The sequence below is a fragment of the Macrobrachium rosenbergii genome, chromosome 1 (genome assembly GCF_040412425.1).
Source record: "Macrobrachium rosenbergii isolate ZJJX-2024 chromosome 1, ASM4041242v1, whole genome shotgun sequence".
Lineage (NCBI taxonomy): Eukaryota > Metazoa > Arthropoda > Malacostraca > Decapoda > Palaemonidae > Macrobrachium > Macrobrachium rosenbergii.
In genome coordinates this window covers 38,388,722-38,409,838 of record NC_089741.1, presented here as the reverse complement: position 1 = coordinate 38,409,838, position 21,117 = coordinate 38,388,722, and the positions used below count along the sequence as shown (strand labels likewise).

General features: G+C 36.6%; 1 protein-coding gene across 1 annotated transcript; it reads left to right on the top strand.

Moving 5' to 3' along the window:
* Positions 1–2,207: 2,207 nt before the first annotated feature.
* Positions 2,208–17,098, top strand: LOC136852594 (uncharacterized). Its single transcript, XM_067127499.1, has 4 exons — positions 2,208–2,367; positions 4,039–4,132; positions 4,570–4,753; positions 6,305–17,098. The coding sequence occupies exons 2-4, from the start codon at positions 4,061–4,063 to the stop codon at positions 8,533–8,535; spliced, it is 2,487 nt and encodes an 828-aa protein (XP_066983600.1). The 5' UTR covers positions 2,208–2,367; positions 4,039–4,060; the 3' UTR covers positions 8,536–17,098.
* Positions 17,099–21,117: the final 4,019 nt, after the last annotated feature.

Below are 21,117 nucleotides of genomic sequence, written 5' to 3'. Positions count from 1 at the left end.
ATATAAAAAGTTAATTTGATAAAGAGCAAAGTAAAAGTTTTTATAAACCATGTCTTCAAAACTGCATTCACCAAGATTCACGGGTTTGTTCAAGGTATAATTTTGCATTAATACCTTCTACTCTCTCTCTCTCTCTCTCTCTCTCTCTCTCTCTCTCTCTCTCTCTCTCTCTCTCTCTCTCTCTCTCTCTCTCTCTCTCTCTCCCCTTCTGTTCGTCTGTCTGTCTCAAACAGATGCAAAATTATATCTGTACAATTGACTGACATTCATTTACTCTCTCGGTTATGCAAGAAATTTATAATTAGATTAATGAAATTTAAGCTGTCGAGACAAGCACTTGTGGGCGCTTTCAGCCACTCAGCTCTTAAACAGTGAAAAGTGGGAGTTAGAGTGGCTGGACAGCGAGATAGAGAGATCCAGAAAATAAAGGAAATGAAGCACAAGGATCTACAGGCGGAACTGGGAGAAAATCCTACGATTTCACTAAGAAATGTTAGTTAGAGGTGTTGGACAGCAAGGTTGAAGAAAGGAAGAGGGATTGCAAAGTAAAACGCTAAAAAGTAGGTGCAGCTAGGAGCCGAAGGGACGCTTCAAACACCTTTCAGTAATGCCTACAGTGCAGCATGTGAAGTGCACTTACGGTACTAACCCCTCCCCCTGCGGGATGCTAGGAAATTACAATAATGTCCTCGTTTTTTTAATGCTTCCATATCCTAATGAGGCAATGAAACAGTCATAACAATCTATTTTACATCAACCTTCGTATAGTATGCAAACTTTTCAATTCTTAGAATATAATGGTCATCACTCTGTGATCTTCCATTGCATATAATCATGCTGTAATTTTACTCATTAACGAGACGCCTAACACTTCATTCTCTTGCTTATTGTTTAAAGAGAGAGAGAGAGAGAGAGAGAGATTCCACTGTCTTCAGATACTTGGTGCTTCGAGGTAAAGGAATGCTTAGGCCTACAAACAGCCTGTTCCTACGCTCATTTAAAGAAGAGAGAGAGAGAGAGAGAGATTCCACACTGTGGTAAATTCAAATTCAAATTCAATTCAAATTCAAAAGCAACGTATAGGCCTACAAATAACCTCTTCCATTCGCTCTTAAATTTAAAGAGAGAGAGAGAGAGAGAGATTCCGCAGACACTTGGTGCTCCGAGGTAAAAAAAAAAAGGTATAGGCCTATAAATAGCCTCCTCCCTACGCTCGTTACTTCAATACGTGAAGGATCTTTTCTACAAATCTTTGAGGCTGTTTCATAGTTTACATAACAGAGGCTTACGGTTAACCATTCAAAAATCATTACTAATGAATTTGAATAAGTCTATATTTAAATCCATTGGCTTTTATATGACTAGTTATATGTGAATCAAGTGTCAGGATTCACCGTAATGGTTGGAGTCTAAACAATTACGCAATTTTCAAGTCTTGTAAAGCAATTACAGGAGAAATGTTGAATCCAGGGGCCTATACCAAGCCTCTCGTACCCTTTCACCTCTTACCAAAATTACTGGACGCCTTGGGTCAATGACCCGTTCCACACCCCCCCCCCCAAATGCAATCTAAGATTTAGCCTCAAGTGAAGTCTGCTGAAGTACCTCGTTTTGAGCCCAAAGTTTCCAGCCATATTTATCATTTGCTGTGTATTACGCAAACATTTTCTTTGTTTGTTCATTTGCTATTTGTTTGTTATTTTCTAAGCTTTTTGCGTTATTAACGTATGCAAGATGATAAGTACGATTATCGTAGTAAGAAGTATTTGACAGACGGGATGGAACAAACGCATCTTAGCTTGTTCTTGTAAACAACCATTAATTGGTTTTGCCACTAAGGTTTTGCCATTTACCAACAGATCTTTATGGCCTAAAATAATATTCTGTCATCTATCCCAAACCTGTATGTTGAACATTAATGTTTACATGACCAAATCAAATCTATAAATAAAATGTTGACATTTTCTCTGTTCATTGAATTACCGCGCGAAATGTAGCAACAGCAGGCAGCGTCTGAATGTCATTGGCTCTGGCTTGTGATTACTACGCATCTGTATTATCGGTGATATTTTCAATTTTAGAATAAAATTATAAAATTTAACTTTTAAAAGAAAATAGTTTTGCTATTTTTAATTATTCATGGCGATTGTATTTAGATTAAGACAACTATTAAAAAGGGTAACATAAAGTTATTTACGTCGACGAACCGGACGCAGCGAATGGCGTAGTACGATCTGAGGATGTAAACATGACTGATACATCGGAGGACCTTGAGAACTTCTTTGGAAAGTGATCATTAACGTCGAGTGTCAAGGTGATCGTTGTTTCCAAGATGTAGTAACGTCGACGTCGATATCGACTGTAAAGGTAACGTAGATCGACCGGCTTTAAAGTGTTATATGGGGCAGATAAACGTAAAGGTAAGATCGGGGTTATGATTACAGCTACCGAGTTTTCCTATGTTGGTCAAGGTTACGGTTTTCATGGGCTTCCATTAACACATATTAGGTCTTCGCGCATGGTAATTAAGGCTAAATGACGGGTATTAAAAGGAATAAATAGGCTGTGCTTACGCTAGAAGCCTCTTGGTTCCTCAGTCAGTGGTAGCTAAGGCCCAAGCCTCGGCCCTTGTCTCGAATTCGGGGTCGTAATTAATTGTTGCTTATGGCCGTGTGTACAACAACGAGAACAGGTTCCGCAGACGAAAACTAACCTGACCTTACCTTGAATGCCGTATCCTGACCTAACCAGACCTTACTCTGGCCGCCGTGCCCTGACCTGGCTAGGGGAGGTATGGCCTGAAGAACTAGGCTAAGCGTCCGTTCGGAGGTAATCCCGTCGTTCTGCAAACTACCCTAGGCTAGCTTTGTATAAGGTAGATTTTGGTAACTTTACGGGTAGAACTGGAGTCTACTACTGCGTCCCTCCGGTTTGGTAAATGGTATTTCTAATTATTAGCTCCGCACTGACTGCATGGAACGGCTCCGCGAATATGAGAGGCATTTGGGAGCCATACATTTGAGAAGGGATTGGCTAGGGAAATCTATTATGAAAAGGAACCATACTAACCTAATGTACCCTACCTAACCTAACCTAGTAGGCTGTGTTACTTAGCCCAGGGGGCTCCACGGAACCCCGGTGAAGGAAACCACATTTTACCAAAAGTTCCCCTATAACACTGCGCATGTGAGATCGCAAAACTATAGTCCTGAGGTTAATTAAAGGTTGATTACAGCCGAGCGACCAAAAACAATAGTAAATTCTTGATAAGTAACCAAAATACTATAGAAAAAGTCAATTTCCAAGGTAATACCTGACGTGGAGCTAATACTTAGTTCTGCCTGGTAAACTACCAGTTTACATTCAAAATGGGATCCGTGTTTTTTACCATCCCCTTGGGAATGAATGTAAAACAAAACATTAGTGGTAAGTACCATAAACGTAAACAAAAACATGGACAAAAGGTGGTAAATATTCTGGTCAGCAGCTGGCGGGAACCAGGTCGCGGTAGTGGTTTCAAGTTTTACCCACAGGTTTGCCTAGGTCAGCGATCTTGGGCTTGTCTTAGGCCTGTATTATAAGACGGGAAGGCTTACTATTTGCAACACTTTTTATTTTTATTTATTTTTTTTTTTTTTTAGTAAATCAACATCTAAAAGTGCGATCAGCCATAGGCAATAGCCTGTGATGTCTCATTAGCTCTGTTCTTTTCTCTTCTCATAGCCTAAGGACTCAGTTTTCAAAGCTTCAGACTAGAATGCATTGACCCACTGCTCCACAAACTTACCTAGACAGTTCTACAGTGGTACCTCAAACATTCGCGAGGTCAAGTTCCAGAACCTGTCGGTGGATCGCGAATGTTTGGTACGAGTCTGCAGCTTGAGACCAAACAATGGCATCGTTGAAAGTGATTGATTCATAGCTGTTAAACGTTTGATTAAAAAGGTTTTAGTTTACATATGGTAATTTGAAAAAAATGTAGAATGTGGGTTGCATGTATAGATAGTGCAATCATGACTGATGTTCAATATCTTGCAGGTACAAAGGAAAATTAGCAAAAATGAGTGACGCCGATAGTTATTCTGCCACGGGTGGAGGAGAGATGGCAGTAGATGAGGAGGACGTCGATGAGGTAAAAATGCCCTTAATTGTACTGTTCCCATTAGAAGGTATACAGGAAAAGTAGTGGCTGGAGAGAGAGAGAAGGTACCTGTGTAATTTATTGAGGCAGATTTAGCATATGCAAGTACTGAAATTAGAATAACACAATATTTGTTGTTGCTGATAGCTAAGTTTACTATTTTTTGTTCTTAAATTGGTAATTGAAGTATCAGTGATATTGCAAATATGGTTATAGACAACCAGAATGATAAAATGGAAGATCACTTATTGCAAACATATTTTGAATACAGTGTACATAAGAACTGATGGCTCATTTTTTAAAACCTTAAACACTATACACCAATAAGAAAAATTTCACATGGTGATTTAGCAATTCTAAGGTGATATATGTTTTATAAAACATTTAAGTTTTTATTACTAATTTCTTTGTTTGTTTCCATTCAAAAGATACGTTTAGGTCCTCTCGTGGATGAACTTGCTAGTGTTGCAGGCAGAGATTTTACAAGAGAGGAAATGGTGCAAGCAATAATCAACAGTAAGTTTGATGTGAAAACCGCTGTGCAGTGGCTTAGTGGGCGGGAAACTTCGATACCAAGAGAATGTCCTGGAAAAAGAAAACAAGCTTTTGAAGGTAATTTAATAAATGTTTTTTAGTAATATTCCTCTGTAGTACTGTATTAGAAAGGAGTTTCATTTGCTAAGAACCATTTATTTATAGCAAAAGTAAAAGTTCTAAAAAAAATCTCCAGTAGTAATGTAATTACATTTTGGAAGAACAAAGGTTCAGAGACTACAGCTGAAAATCATTCAGGAGAACAGTAATTCAGAATGGTTGAACTAAAGGACTGAAACGTGTATCATTAAGGTCACATTTTTAGTATAGGAAGCTTTACAAACAATTCCTAAATTTTCGTTAGGAAGAGGAGTTCATTTAAAGGCCAGTAAGCATCACGAAAACGTTCATGGCTAATTGAAAATAACATTTAACACCCACCGCACTTAGCAGCAGGTTATGTAAGAAAATGGTTAAGGTTGAGTTTCATTTGTTAGAGATTTGAAGTTTGAAAGTGTCTTAGTATGAACTTTAAAAAGGCAGGTGTAAAATCACTTTAAAGAAGTATAGACCTTTGTTTCGGGTCAAGAACTTGTGGATAAGTGGACTAGATGTTGCAGAACTAATACATATTCTGAAAAAAAACCATCATATATAATAATGAAGCTGTCTACTTAGCTGCCCATAAGTAATTAATAGTAAAATAAAATTGATATTCTGTTAATAATTGACCCAGTCTTTGCCTTGGATAATTTTTTACTTGATTTCATCATTTATAATTCTGAGCAGTGTTTCTCTTCCAAGTTACTCTTACTGATGCCAGCAATGTTTTTTTTATTTAAAGATATCTACACCAGAATCATTAAATTTTAAAAAATATCTACACCAGAATCATTAACTGTATTATGTATACAACTAGAGTGAGTGATGAGAGTTATATGTATGCCACATATTGTTGCACAAGGGAATTTTGTATTTCAGTAGTAATCCATTGGAGTTACTATTCATTTCTGTTTGTGACTGTTAATTTACCAATAGATTTATTGTACAGTAATGTCACCATTCAGTTGATACAATTTGTAGAAAACAAAAATGTCTCACTGTATTTTTGTATCCTTCTCTTATGTACAGTACAGTATTTGTAAATGTTTCAGGACTTGAATACTGCTGCAAATTTACTATATTGTGATCTAGTTGTATTTACTTACTCATATTGTCTTATAATGTAATGTGAGCTATTCATTGTTATTATTATTATATTCAAAAGATGAACCCTATTCATATAGAACAAGCCCACGGGGGCTATAGACTAGAAATTCAAGCTTCCAAAGAATATGATGTTCATTCAAAAGAAGTAATAAGAGGTAATGGGGAATATAGAAAGAGGAGATCAGTTAATAGAAAAACAGATAATTTTAACAAATTAATAAATAGATAAAAATGTAATTAAAATATGAAATAACAGCTTACGAGTTATAGTAATTGTATTGGATTGCTTAACACAAGTTTTCTCTTTTTCTCTTCCATGAACTGTTTTGGTAACCTGCTCTGGCTGTGCTGGTGCTGTCCCTGTTAATTATTGTGCTATGTAACTCGCTTCCCTGACTGCAATCAATTTTACGAGGTAAGGTGACAACGTATTAGTTCATTATCAGTTGCCAAGCTCGTATTGCCACAGTTCTGCGATTATTGTAGAAAACAAGACTTTAGACAGGCTCCCTTTGCATAGGATAATTCGAGATTGGTTGAGCGACATTCTCAGGAAACGTTCGCGACAGAAAAGAGAGGAAGAGAAGGCCCGATATTTTCGAAACAGGAATGAAAGTCAGTGTAGTGAAGATTCAGTTGTCACCACAAGTGGTGACAGTCAGGATGTTATGGGAGATAGCAGTCAAGATCTCAGTGAAGATAGTCAGGATATGGTTGTTGATATTGCAAATCAGGATTTCGATAAAGATGTGGACAAATCCCTGGAGGCTTGCATGGTGCATTCCCAGCCTGTAAATGAACTTCCAGCAAACACAGTTGAACTCCCTGAGGGTGGCCTCAAGGAAAATTTACTCAATAGCTTGAATTTTAATATGCAGTCGTCACCCGTTGCTGTGTCTAATTCTAGTTTGGCATCTTTACAATTCTCTGTACCTACGTTACAAATTCCACCGTTAGTCGGTGCCTCTAAATCTTGTGAAGGACCAGGGGCTTTTCAGATACCTAGTTTAAAAGTGCCGTTTGGCATTGATGTGAATAGCAACAAAACAGGTCCACAGCCACAACCGTTCAGAGTGATTGACAACAGTGAGACAGGAATCGTAACCTCTTGTGATAATAGTGGGCTTAGGGTATCAGTCTCTCCGAAATCAAGTGGAATTCAATTTCAATCAGGAAGCGAGAGTAAAGGGCCCTCCTTGTCTGAGCTGGCAAATTCAAGTTTGACTGGAAGCAAGCCCCTGCTGGGTTTGGGAATGAAAGGACCCAGCTTGTCGGAGTTGGCAAATTCAAATCTGACTGGAAGCAAGTCCCAGTCTGATGTAGGGGTGAAAGGGCCCAGTTTGTGTGAGTTGGCAAATTCAAATCTGACTGGGAGCAAGTCCCAGCCTGATTTGGGAGTGAAAGGACCCAGTTTGTCGCAGTTGGCAGACTCTTGTAATGAAAACAATAGCCCTAGCTTGACAGTATTTGCAAAAGGAGGTGTTGGAAGTCCTGGAATCCAGTTTTCAATTCCAAAACTTAATACAGTAAATAGTCCAAATTCATTGAACTTTAGTGCTGTGGGTAGTCCAAAAAGTTTATCATCACTGGCAGGTTCAAACATATGTGGAAATGATCCGAATTTTAATGGAAAGAGCACTGGTTCGTCTTTATCTGTGCTTGCAGCTACGTCTTTAGGAAGCGCTAAACCCCTTTCGTCTTCTGTGCCTGAACCTGGTAAAGCATTATGCTTGGGTAACAGTAGTCCAGTAGACATCAAGTGTTCAGAGAATTCCAGCGTTGCGAGTGGTAGTCCAAGTTTATCCACATTGGCGAGTACTTATCTAGGAAGCAACAGCTTGTCAATAACTTCAGTACCACCTTTGGAAATGGGCAAAAGGGGGAAGCTTAATCAGGGGAATGAGAATACTTTAGTTAAAGTTGGCGAGTCGAATTCTATGCCGGAGATGATTGGAGGTTTTAGCAGTCAGGAAACACACGGTATTGCCATCTCTGGAACGCCTCCAATGTTGCCATTGGATTTAAATAAATTGTCTTCAGATTCCCCTGTGTCTAGTTTTCTGGGAATGAGTGGTTTTAATCGTCCATTCGGTGATCAGATGTTTCTTTCTTCACTAGAAAAACTGGCACTGTCTACAGGAAGTATAGATTCCAAAGTAGGTTTTCATATACCCCCATTTCCACAGCCAAAACCAGGTTTGAAACCACCTCCAGGGTTTGAGCACGTTGTTCCGCATGGTGGTTTACCAGAAAAGGAATGTTTAGAGACTTTACTGAAACAGGAAGAAGAAGTTGACATCAACGGAGACATTGATTTGCTCTCGGCACTTTTGAAGCCTGAGGTTGAGGAAGAACCTGATATGGAAACTGCTGAACAGTCGAATGATCTGGTTATTGACATCCAGGTATGCCCCTTCCAATACGACGCAACACTTTGGAAACGAAAGCCTTCGTCATTTGGGCGAGTGATAGTGAATGCCCCGCATTCGCCAAAAATCAAGCGCTTAACAGAGAAAGTCATTCAAGTGCCGTTCAAAATATTCAGATTTGATACTCCTTCTCCAGATGAAATGATTCAGGAAGCTCTTCAGAATCGAAGAGATCCAGGCTGGTATAAATTGGTCACAAAAGAGAGACACAGCAGAAGGTGATTTAGACATAATCTTTAATGTGTATTTGTTTGTCTTTCAAGTTCTTTAATGTTTTCACTGATTTTTCATTTTTATTAGTGATTGTGTACAATACATGACCTTTTTAGAATGTAGTTTATAAAGGGTATGTGAGTGGCTGAAGAATGTTGAAGTAACATTGACATGATGCTGCATTTGATCTCTTTGACTGTTTGTACATGTTAATGTGCAGTGTACAGTGTGATTTTATTTGTAAGAGAAGATTCAGTATCGAGGATTTTCTGCTTGGACATAAGATAATTGTCATAAAAGTTTGTATTTTAAATTTGTTTTATGAAAAGCTATCAGTACTAAATGCTCTCTTCCTGTATAATAAATCGTAGGAGGAATGAAAGAACCTGTAAAAGTGTTTCTCCACTTAACCACTAAGTGGTCAAGAGAGAAGTGTAACATGATCATTTCCTCATTTTTGAGAGAACATTAACATGAACAGTTTGGTTATTTTATGAATTTGTTAGGTTTTAGATTTTTCTTATTTGTCGTTTACTTGACAGTTTGTATTGCAGATATTTTGTTTAGGAATTTTTCCCTCTCTCCTCCGTTTTTGAGAGCAAACAGTAAACCTTGTCATTTATCTTCCATGTAATTGAATTACATGCAGATGTAATAGGTTATGTTCAAGCCTCTAGAAAGAAACATCCGTCCATATTGTCTGTCCCTCTAAAAACTTGGTCAATCTGTCTGACACTATTTGTATAATTAAGACCGGTTAGTAAAGTGTATTGTACTTTGTTTCGTCTGTAAGTAAGACCCAGCAATAACTGCGTTTTTGTTAACTTAATTAAACCCAGGTGTAGAATTTCTTTGTAAATCATTTTAGGTTTTGTGAATATTACAGTGGTGTTTGTATTTCCTGAATGCAGAACCTAAGTCACATATCCATACAGTAATACCTTTTGGCAATATTTTCTCAATATATTTATCATCATCTTGTGAAATACAAATCAAATGGTATGAGTAGGTGCTTAAATTCTTGCTTTTGGCTAAAAGGAAATTCTTACATCCTGTGGCCATTTTGAAGTTGGGTAAATCGTACAGGGCCATTCTGTAATGTACCCTTGGTCTCATTTTCTTGATATAAAAACAGTATTCATATCACCGAGTGGCCTTTTTTTTTTTTTTGTTCCAGTATTGGGGATATGCCACTTTAAGTCTGCTCATTGGATCATCATTTGTTATCAGTGTATGCATGTTCTCTTTGACTTACAATCCATCTTGCATTTTGTATAAAATGCCACCCTTCAGTCCCCGAGGAAACTTACACATTAGTGCGCAGATGTTTCACTTAGCGTTTGTATAGTAAGGCTTTGTATCAAAGAAATTATTGTTTATTGCTATCTTAGAAATTGAAAAATGGAAATGGCTTAATTATTTTTGACTGGATATTGACATGAATTACTCAGACTCATGCATTTCATTATTTTTGGTTGCTGCAAGTTTCACGAGATAGAAATCAAGTTTAAGTCATCGTCACGGCTGATTTGAAGCGAACTGTGTAAACTTCCATGGTTTTTATTGCTAGATTGTAAAAGCTGTATGTTGAAATAGGTAGGTCCTGCATAGTCTGTCAAGTAGGATTCTTTGTGACATTAATAGTACCAGATTTTCCAAAATTTGTATGTCATGTTTGATTTTAAAACAATTTCGTATTTATGTCAAAAGCTTATTTTGAGCAAATATCCAAGTTTGCATCCTTTCACTTTCCTATTGGGTACGTTTGAAAACTTTTTTATTTTTTGTTTTGCTTTAATAATGATAAACTTGGCCAGATACATGAATTTTATTTAAATGGCAGAATTGATGACAGAAAAATTCAGTTGTGACACTCGGAAATTCCGTACATACTTGGTTTTGATATTTTTGTTAAGTGAAGAAAATTTTTGTGAATAAATGCTTTATACTATTGATGATAAATGACTACGTAAAAGTCGGAAGTTGAGAATATTGTATATCAACAAGTGCAAGTTGAGTTCATAAGGGCTCCGAATACTTGTTGCTGTACTGAACATTTTAATATTTAATCTGAATGGTTTTTAGCATGTTGTCTTTAATTTTTTAAAACAAAGCTGACCTTTCACTTAATTATTTCCTTAAATAAGAGATACATATGATGAAAGTATAGAGTTAGTGAAAATATTTTTGCTGGCACAATGTAGAATTACAATGCCAATTTTATAGTTATTCAGTTAACAATGAATTATTTTTGTTTAAAGACATGGTAAGACTTAATGCATTAACCTTATCTTTCAGTAATTATAATTTTGGTAATACTCATAAATTTTAGCTCCGATGAAATTGTTGTTGTCGATGGGATAGAGAAGCATTTTAAAGAAATATTGTATTTGAATCTAATGCACCAAAGCAATGCCCCTCCTCTAGGTTTTTGATTATTTTCAAGAAAGAGCAGTATGTACTAATTTATTCATTTTTATATTTTCCCTGTTTCCTCCCTCGTTTTTGATATACATTTTGTTTGGGAATGTCAAACGTGATATGTTCACGATGTGAGTTTTAGCTTCGTTTTATTTCCTTTCAGTATGTTGCAAGGCCACAATTTTTGTTTGCTTGAAGAGGTAGACATTTTTTATTTAGTAGACTTTTGTACAAGCCAAGGAAAGTCTGTTTTATGTTATTTCCAAACTAGAAGAGGTTGGAAACCATAGATATCACATGCAGATGGCTTTGTGATCTGCTCCTGCTGCTTCAAGACGTTACTGCTTAAAGACCTCTAAAACCTGGACGCTGGGGAGTTTTGTGAAACGCACACATTTTGAGACTGAAAATCCTCAGTAACCCGACTTGATTAGATAGAATATTTCTGCCTCCACCCTCCTGCTTTTGTTATGGTTTGTAATGAACTCTTGAATTTTGATATCTTATGAACGAAGATTGTTATCCAAAATATCATGATTTAAGAGCAAAGTACACACCTTGTGACTTACAAATGATCTTTTTGGATCTTTGAGAGCTTTCTTATGAGTTGCTTCGTTGTGCTGTCCTTCAGCACCAGTATATATATCCCACTAGCCTCTCCTGAATTATGAATGGTGTTACTTATAACCAAAACACCATTGAAAAGTGTATGCATACTAATGGATTTGTTGTAGGATGCCTTATCGGTTGTTCCTTCATAAAGATACAAAATTTTATACAGTGCTACGCTTTCATCAGCAAACAGATTGTAGATTGCTGTTACATAATCTTTGAATCTTGTCCCTGCCCAGGTGTAGAATGTCGGATGTTTTAGTGTACAAGTTTCTAGAGTACAAACATAGTGTTTATAGACGTATCAAGATGTAGCTTTGGTCGTTCTGGGAATGCTTGGCACCTAAGTTTGTTTCTCCACTACAGATCGCCTCCAGATAGTTACTCTCCAGATATTTACAAGTTCTGGTAAATTGTCACAATTCCGTCCTCTGCTCGTGCTATATCGATTATCCAGATACAGTATTAGAAAGTACTGTAAAAATGTCGTTTTTTAAAATGGCATTTCAGTTAATTTAGACATTCATATTGATGTTGATTGCTGTTTGACAGTAATATCTTGCAGATTGAGACTAAAAAGAATAACTATAGATATTTAATTCTCTAGTGGAAAAACCAGTAATTCGTTTTTATTTCCTCACATCGTCCAGTCTCTGCAAATTATGTGGTACATATTTCTCGGCTCCAGTATCACTTGGTTCGTATTCGTGTAGGAACAAATGACACATTTTTACTTGATTTGTATATTTCCTAACATACAAACCTGAGGTCTTTACATAAGAGCCCACCTCTTCCCCCCCCCCCCCCAATATTCTTTTACCTGGGGCAAAAGGTAAACTGAGGAGATTGAATGCATACCGGTTGGGTGGGGGGGTACTTCCAACCCCTATCATAGGTAACTGGTTCCATAGCTGCCTTGCAAAAGTTTAATGGCCGGGCTTTCTAGCTTCGCCGAAAGTTATCCCCATATGTAAAGACCTCAGGTTTGTATGTTAGGAAAAATATAAATTTATTAAAGATTTGTCATTTCAGAGCAGCATTGCAGTTTACGAAAATCTCCTTGTGGATTATCTAAAAGGATTTTTCAGATTAATGCATACTAGCTAAAAGTGAAACTAAACCTGCGTTAGTCATGATAAAGTAACAAGAGCTTTTAGTTGCATTGAGTTGCAATATATGCATACTTTTAGCTTGGTTTGTAATAATTTTCCTTGGGTTTTTATATACTATCCATTTGTAGTTTACTAAAAGTATTTTTCACTTGATGTGGCCTTGTATGTTTTGTTAGATTTTCAGTAGGGTTTCAAAGCCCTTGCTTTGTATATGTTTCTCACTCCTGGGTTTTCGCAGATCTGAACAGTTGCTTATTCTGGTTTTCTGTGTTGATTTTCCGTTGCCGTAGATTTTTACCAGGAACGTTCGTGAAATTTTAGTGGTTAAACTTTTGAGGCCTTAATTTATTTTTGTTTCTACGTACAATTTTTAGGTGTAAAATTATTTACATTGAATTACCTCTCAAGGACTGCACTCAGCTGACACAATTTGTGTCAGTCTGAGGATCCTGGTTGTGGTGAGAGGCCTGAAGTTGGATGCACAGGTTTATCTTGTCATTTCGTTTTTGGTAAACTGTAGTGTTTCCAACTTTACCAAGTAAGTCCATGCTCATTTTTCCCCTCTTGCAACACAGTTAGAACATGTAGGTTCAGTTATGTTGCAAAAACTGTTTAGTTTATTTCTTCCCACCTCCCATTTTGTATTTGGTTCTGAATGAAATTGTTTACTGTGATTGCAGTAGAAACATGGTTTTCCTTCATTTTCTGAGAAGGTTCCCCTTATATTTAGCCAGTTACTGTATACTCATTTTAGGTTAACTTGTTGCATTTTCGTGACAAAAAAAGTTTGCTCATAGTTTTGCTTAGTTATCACAGTTTTGATTTTGTGGAATGCATTTAAATGGTCAGGAAATATGTTAAGAGGTAGATTTCAGAGGGATTGTCTGGTGTAATTGTTCCACATTCAGTATGTGAGAAAGACCATTCAGATTTGTTTCTGAAATTGTAATCAAAACTTGAGACCTAGATGGCAGTCATATAAATATAATATAAAAAGCACTTCCGTTATTTCCATCTTGATTGCGTTGTATGAAGGACTGATGTTCTCCATAGCTTGTTCATTTTACTTGTTTAAAATAAAGCCACAGTTTATTTTTTCTCTGCTGTGTATATGTGATTGATTAAGAGAAAAATAAGGAACCATGGCTTGAATCAGTGTACATCACTGACAATGAAAACTTTTCTTATATGAAGGCTTCGTACATTTTGTTTTGAATTACTGTGAAAGTAAGGTTTTTTATAAACTGATACCAATGTACACTTATTGTCTGAGATAACTGCATATGTTTTCTGTATTTCTGAAACCTGTGCAGTTTTCTAGACGTCAGTTTCATACTGCTTTTGTATGGTTCTCCAAGTTTCCTGTTATAAAACTTAATGAATGTGTAAATGGGGAAGTTCTTGAACCTAAAGTTTATTATGAAAAGTTGTAGTTTTTGGGATCTTTAATTGGCGGGTTTTCGGTACTGATGCTACCGCTTCCTTTTGCATAATGTTATTTGTATATCGGCCTTCACACGTCTCCCATGAATGTGTATTTTGTTTTATCTTGTATTTTATCTCGAATATCAGTATTGTGTTGGAGGCTTTCAGATATCTTGTAATTTTTCTCTCCTTGAAAACGAGTAAAGTAAGTTTATTAGCAATTTTATTTGTAGTATTGCTGTACTGTAGTATTGTATGATGTTTTTGTAATCCAGTTAGTTGTATCACTCTGTGATTAATTTTGGTCTTAGCATTGTCTTTCGTTGTTACCATTTTTTTATCTCAATTTTGCATGCACAAACAAGTTTTGTAAATCGTGGAAGTTCAGATGTATACAGTTTCTAACCTTAAGTACTTTTTGTTTTTGTTTTTGGTTATTAAGAAAATAGAGCTTAATTTGTTTTCATACGAGCACTTGCGAGTTAGGGCTTTGGCGAGTACTGTATTTGATGTTCAAGAGCTTAAAATTTTTCAGAAATGGTTAAGACTTTGGCTGTAGGATTAACTAGCAAGTCTGAATGCTCAGTTTGCTGTATGGCTCCAGTTAATATGCCCAAGTGTATATCTCTGTATTCTTTAGACAGATTCAGTTTCCACATCTCTCCTTCTGTGAGGTATTTTACAAGTGTTCAAATGATGCTGTCAAAAGAAGGACCACTTAAAGCATATTAATCTTCACAGTGTTTATTGTAAATTGTGAGAGGTAAGGGGAGTTATTAGAGAACAGTTAGAAATTGATAATTGATTGGAAAAAATGTTGTTGTTTTACATATCATTAAAGCATATAATCAGCTTTCAGTCTAACTTCCCATATTTATTTGCAAAATTTAAATATACCTTACCACTAATGTAACTGCTCTATTCTTAATGGTTATTGTTTTGTGCGGGAAAAAAGAAAAAGTGTTTTAATGTCAAGGAAGTTTACTTATTTTAACTTTAATACATACGGGAAAAAGGTTTGATGAATGAACTTTCGAAAGGAAAGTATTTGGCAATAATGTTATGTTTGACAATTTTTGATTCTGCCAGTGTTGTTCGGTGTAGCTGCAATACCATTTTAATAATAAACCCGATTTTACAGTATTTTTGCAGCGGTCATCTTTTGTGTGCTACTCTTAGTTCTGCTATTGAGGAATATAAGTACAGGCAGTCCCTGGTTAACGGCGGCTTGGTTAACAGCGATCCAGTTTTATGGCGCTTTTCTAGCGACGAAAATTGTCAATTTTTGGCGCCGAAAATTGCCGATTTCCGATTATCGGCGCCGATAATTGGGTATTGGCACCAATACATACCTAACAGAGGCGCCGGTAACTGAAAATCAGCGCTTTTCGGTGCCGATAACCCCCGAAAATCGCCAAAAAAGGGCTGAAAATCGCCGATTTTCAGTTAGCGGCGATTTTCTGTTATCATCACACCCTCGGAAACGGAACCCCGCCGACAACCAGGGACCGCCTGTAGGTGTAGTATTAGCATCGTGAAATCCCTGGTTTTGTTAAATTTTAAGAGGACTGTACTGTATAACTTAATTACTAAGTGAACCTTGCTTGTATCTGAAGGTTTTTCTGTGCAGTGGATTTTAACTCGGTTGTCTGTTGAAACTACGTCATGATAATGGTGTGCAATGTGTGATTGAAATCTTGAATTGTTGTATTATGTGGAGTACATATTGCGCAGATTTTTGTACTTTTCAAACACTGCCTAGTAGCTCGCGTGATTTTTCAAACACTGCCCAATGGCCATCTGTTTTTAGTGAATTTATAAACTGCAATTCAATTCCTTTGGTGAATTTGTACGTCATTTCGTGACACGCTGTACATCACATTGTGAATGAGTTATTGAATAAACCATTAAATGCACTTGGTACTTGTGATTTCAAGAGTTTGACAAGGGGATTGACTAGGTCTTTTGAATGGGTTAAGGAGATCCGTGCGCCATGCAGGGAAAATATCCGATTTGGCAAGATGCTTTGCTTTTGGTGTTGTAAAACTTGTCAAGGCAAGCACACCTCATTGATGGAAAGTTAGATTTGTGTGTGGAGAGGTCTTTCTTCTGTTATCGTCAAACTAATTGTCTTGAAAGTTTAAAGTAGTTTACACTATGTTATGAAACACTAATGGAGTCCTAGATAGATAGGGGAAGTTATCACAGTCAACTGGAGTTGCACTCACCTTGATCTCTTAATTCTGTGGTAGTTTCTTGCTACTTCGTAAACTAATGGAACTTTGCAAGTCATTTTCTTGCCCTGAAATTTATTTTAATTTATTAAGGAAAATAATACAATACAATTCATTGCTTCCCAAGAATTTCAACTCTGAGGTCTCTTATTGGCTAAGTTTGGAAGGACGGGGAAGTACATTTAGCATAAAAGACATTAGGTTTACAGATTTGCTAATTTATTATTAAAAGCTTTCAAACTTCTCAACTTTTGCCAGATACAGTGCTTGAATTTCAGATGTTGAAGTGCTCTTAATGTAGGTGTGCCGTTGAGCGATGGTTTTAGGGACAAGTATTGGATGCCTTGCCATCATCAAACGAGGTTTTAATTCTTACATTTAATGGTTTATGCAGTAAAAATGTAGATAGAGTGTACATACTCTAGTTTTAGGGGCTCAGTGATTTTGCAAGCTTTTTAAGCAGATAAGAAATTGAATTATGCACAAGCTTCAGTCTTTTGTTTTTACATCGTTAAGTCTTTCATTTTTCTGTAGGTGATGGATGACTTATTTACTCTGTCTGTAGATTACGTTGTCCGCCATTTTGCTGCTTGAGTCTTTTTATTTCAACATCTGTTGCTTACAGTTATGTTCTTCAATTGGACGCCGGCTCTGGATTTTTTTTTTCATACTATAAATTTTGTACCTGTATTAAATACTGTAAGTACCTAAGATTCAGGCTCACAAGTTTTTATGAATGTAAATAAAGATGTTTGTTGACTGAGGAAATGTGTTTTAAAGCCCTTGTTTGTTTTTGTATGGATATCCTGGATAGACCTTATGGCAGGTGTCCCTTTGTTCCAGCATTGTGGGCCTGCTCATCTTTCAAACATCTCTTTTAAAAAATAGTGGGTTTTTTACATTTATTTCTCAAGTTTATTTATTATTTTTAATTGATTTTGGTCGGTATATCTTCATTCCTGTTAGTTTTATTTTTGCTATATTTACTTTTACAGTAGTCACTTATAATTTTTAATCTTGTGAATTTTTTTATTTCTAATTTTTAATCTTGTGAATTTTTTTATTTCTAGTATAGTAGGTTCTTGGATTATGTCATATGCGACCTATGTCATTTTGTGGTTACATCTCACAATCTCCGATAAATTTATTAAAAAATTCTTGTTCCATCATTCGGACGTAAATTCAAACTTCACACGGGAACTAGTTTGCACGCGTAATGGACAAATAACGTTGTCTCGCGGGCAGAATATGGGAAAGACGGAGTCAGTCGCTCGCTTGTTCTATGCCATCATTGTGTTTCGTTCGCTCTCTCTCATTTGTGTTGCTTTTTTGGGAACTTTTAATTGCAGTATGGCTCCCAAGCATAAGGCGGATCTTCTGATGGCAGTGCTACGAAGAAAAGCTGACTCCATGGAAGTGGAAGCTGATATAATAAAACGATCTGAAAAGGGTGAAACACTATCGAATATTGGCCACACGCTTGGATTTAATTGTATGACTGTGTCAACGACCATCAAAAATAAAAAGCGCATACTTGAACATGTGAAAGGAGCTGCCCCTATGAAATCAACTCTGATTACAAAGCAGCCTAGTGGTTTCATTACTGAGATGGAACGATTATTAGTGCTTTGGCTGGAAGACTAGCATCAATGGTGTATCCCAGTTAGCCTAATGCTGATTCATAAGGAGAAGGCTAAAAGTTCCTTTGAAACCTTGAAAAGAGGGAAGGGAGTGAAAGTGAAGAAAGACGACCTTGCCCCAGTATCCCCACCACCTTCAGGTTCTGCCTCTCCACTCACCTGCCCCAGTATCTCCAGTACCTTCCTCCACCCGGTAGCCTAGTCAAGCCTGTCTCGCCCCCCCTTTTGCAATGCCCAGTATGCAAGCCAAACCACAGGAGGAAAGGTAGGGAATTGTTTTATTTTATTTATTGTACAGTAAATGTAAGGGTGATATTTACCGGGATTGTTTTCTCTTTTTATTTTTTCCTTTTTACTAATTCATGTTGTTACGTTTGCTTAAATTTCGACTTAAGGAATAAATCAGGTTACGTCCTTGTCGTACGAACGGATCTTGGACGTAAACCGAGAACCTACTTTATGCATATCTTTTAAATTCCATTTATAGTATTTTTCATTTTTAATATACATATATTTTTTAAATTTGCTATGTTTAGTTCTATTTTCAATTGTATTTGTATTAATTTTAGTTTTTTATTTTATTTTTTTTCCAGCCATTTAGGGAAATAAAATTACTGATAAAGTAAAAAATTCGCAGTTTGTAGTCATTCTTGTCAGTAATTATTTCCCTTCTAAAATAAGTTAGTAGTTCATAGGAAAAATGGGTCTGATGATAACAAACAAAAACAAATGTAACCCGGTGTTGGAGAATGACCCTCCTACCAAAAACAGTTCCCCCTGTAGGGGGGGTAAGTGCCATCAGTTCATCATACTAAGATCATTTATAAATACTGTTCTGGTTGGTTTTGTGTGTTTAATTCAGAGGACTTTCAACATAGTTTCTGATAGGGATTCAAGTGTTTTTCTATGTTTTCTATGCAATTAAATGGGGGGGGTTTTCCTTGAATAGAGGTACTGTCGACAGAGTTTTTATAATTAGAAATTCATTCTGATACAACATTTTTTCCAGGTATTTACTATTTTTCCCCCCTCCAGTACTGTAGCTATCAGATAAAGACAGCTTGGTGAGTTGTTACAAGGAACCTCTCTAGCTTTGCATCGTTGCTGATAGATGGAGATGACTTATTGAATCATATAGTAAGAGCAAGGTTGATGGACAGATGCAGGAATTTTGAATGCCCCTTATTTTATCAGTTGCAGTTCATAAGGAAAGGTAAGTCCAGTAGACAAATGAATTTTAAGGTGCTGTTCCTCTAATGATAATTTTGAAAGAAAATTTTTACAGTAGCTTTTAATGTCATTCAAGTAAAATTTGTTACATAGCAAGACATTTATGTGTAAGTACACAGAGTTATACGTTTTTATGAGGCCAGCTGACAGTTGGCCAACGAGTAGCAAAGACATATCCCTGTATATAGTGCACATTGGCAGGAAGTTAGCCACTGAGCATGCAATGTTTTAGTCTTGATAGCTCTCAGTTAAATAGGAAGTTGGTATTCAGGGATACTTATCAAAATCGTAACTCTATCTAGAGTTACAAAAATATCTTCAAAGGCTGATAAATCTGTCCAAGATGTATTTTATGCAGGAAAGAATTAAACCAACCAATTCGTGCTAGAGAAGCTTCCTGCTTTTTTACACATCCTTTTTGATGTTTTATTGATGAGGGTAAGATTGGGTCTTCCTTGCTCATCGTTTTCAGTTTAGAATTTTTCTTTGGAACTTGAATTGATGTTCATGAGAGAACTTAGGAGGTTGACCGTTCCTTGCATTTGCATTAGCAACATGACATTGCTGAGGTAGCACAAGTCTTATGAATTCATTCCTTACGTACAGATGGCTGCATGGTTCTGATCTGGCTTGAACACACAGGTCCATGAAGGCAGGTCTTTGTTTCATCAAGGGCATTTAAGCAATGGGTATCATGTACACATACACTAAGAGAACTCGAACTGTTTGGACCTCCTATGCCCATAATTTCATCCATGACTTTTCTACACTTTAGAACATGGATTTGGAGGTTGTAGTAAGCTAAGAGATTCTAAGGAAGTTTCTTCTGAGAAATAGGATCAATATTTTTGAGTCACTAACATTAGCTATTGATAATAGGGATACTACTACAGTTTTACTGTTATTTACTCTTAGGGAGGATTGTAAGCCTGTCTCTTCCATTTAAGCCAACATCTCGCTATGTTGGAAAACCACTTTTTGCCATACTGATAAAGCTGAGTGCCCAGATGTTTGTGGATGGACACTTGCTTGGAAACACCATATTTCAAAGGCATGTTTCTTTGAAGATGACTGCTGAGACATCCCTTGTGATTTCCACTCATGGTGGAAAAGCTATGAGGTCACTAATAATACCTTATTAGTTTCTACAAACCTAAGTGAACATGCTTAGAAGTTTCTTCATCTCCCTCTTTGACCAAGGAAAGGCTTTTCACAAACTTTAACAAGCTCGATTAGGTCAAGCTGGTTGTTTATCAGTGTTCATGAGGAAAGAACTGCTCTTTTTGGCCCATTGCCTTATTGATTAAGGAAGTTGTAACGTGCTTCTAGAAGTAACTTCATTCCTTTGACATTTGAAACTATTGGTGTTACAGTTTATGTTGTATCATACTAAAAGTCTCTTGAACGTAGAAGCTTTGTTGTGTTTTGAGTAACTTTTCTCATATTCTTGTGAACTCTGTTTCACCTCCTGATAACTAAATTTAGGACTATTGTACATGGTTGTTCATTTCATTCATAATACTCCATTCTTTTGATATCTTCCTACTTACATACAACAGTCCCAATATTGTACAGGTAATTAGTAATGAACATCAAAGAATCTGTTCATGAGACTACCTTTTGAGCCATCCAAGACAATTCATCGTGCCTTTCGGGGTTGATCACCAATTCTGAGACCTGCTTAATTGGCTAATATCTTCCTGTTTTGACTGTGCAATTGTTTGTAAAACTGTAGTTTGTTTATAGGTATATCGTCCCTTGGTATTTTAGTAAGCTTAGAGGACAGGAAAGTTTACAGGATTCACCCAATTTTTTTGTAGATCATGCTGTGTGCACGTCTTAAATCCAAGTTGCAAACATTACTTTCAATTAATCTGCATCACTCTCATTTTCAAGGCTGCATAAATAAAAAACACA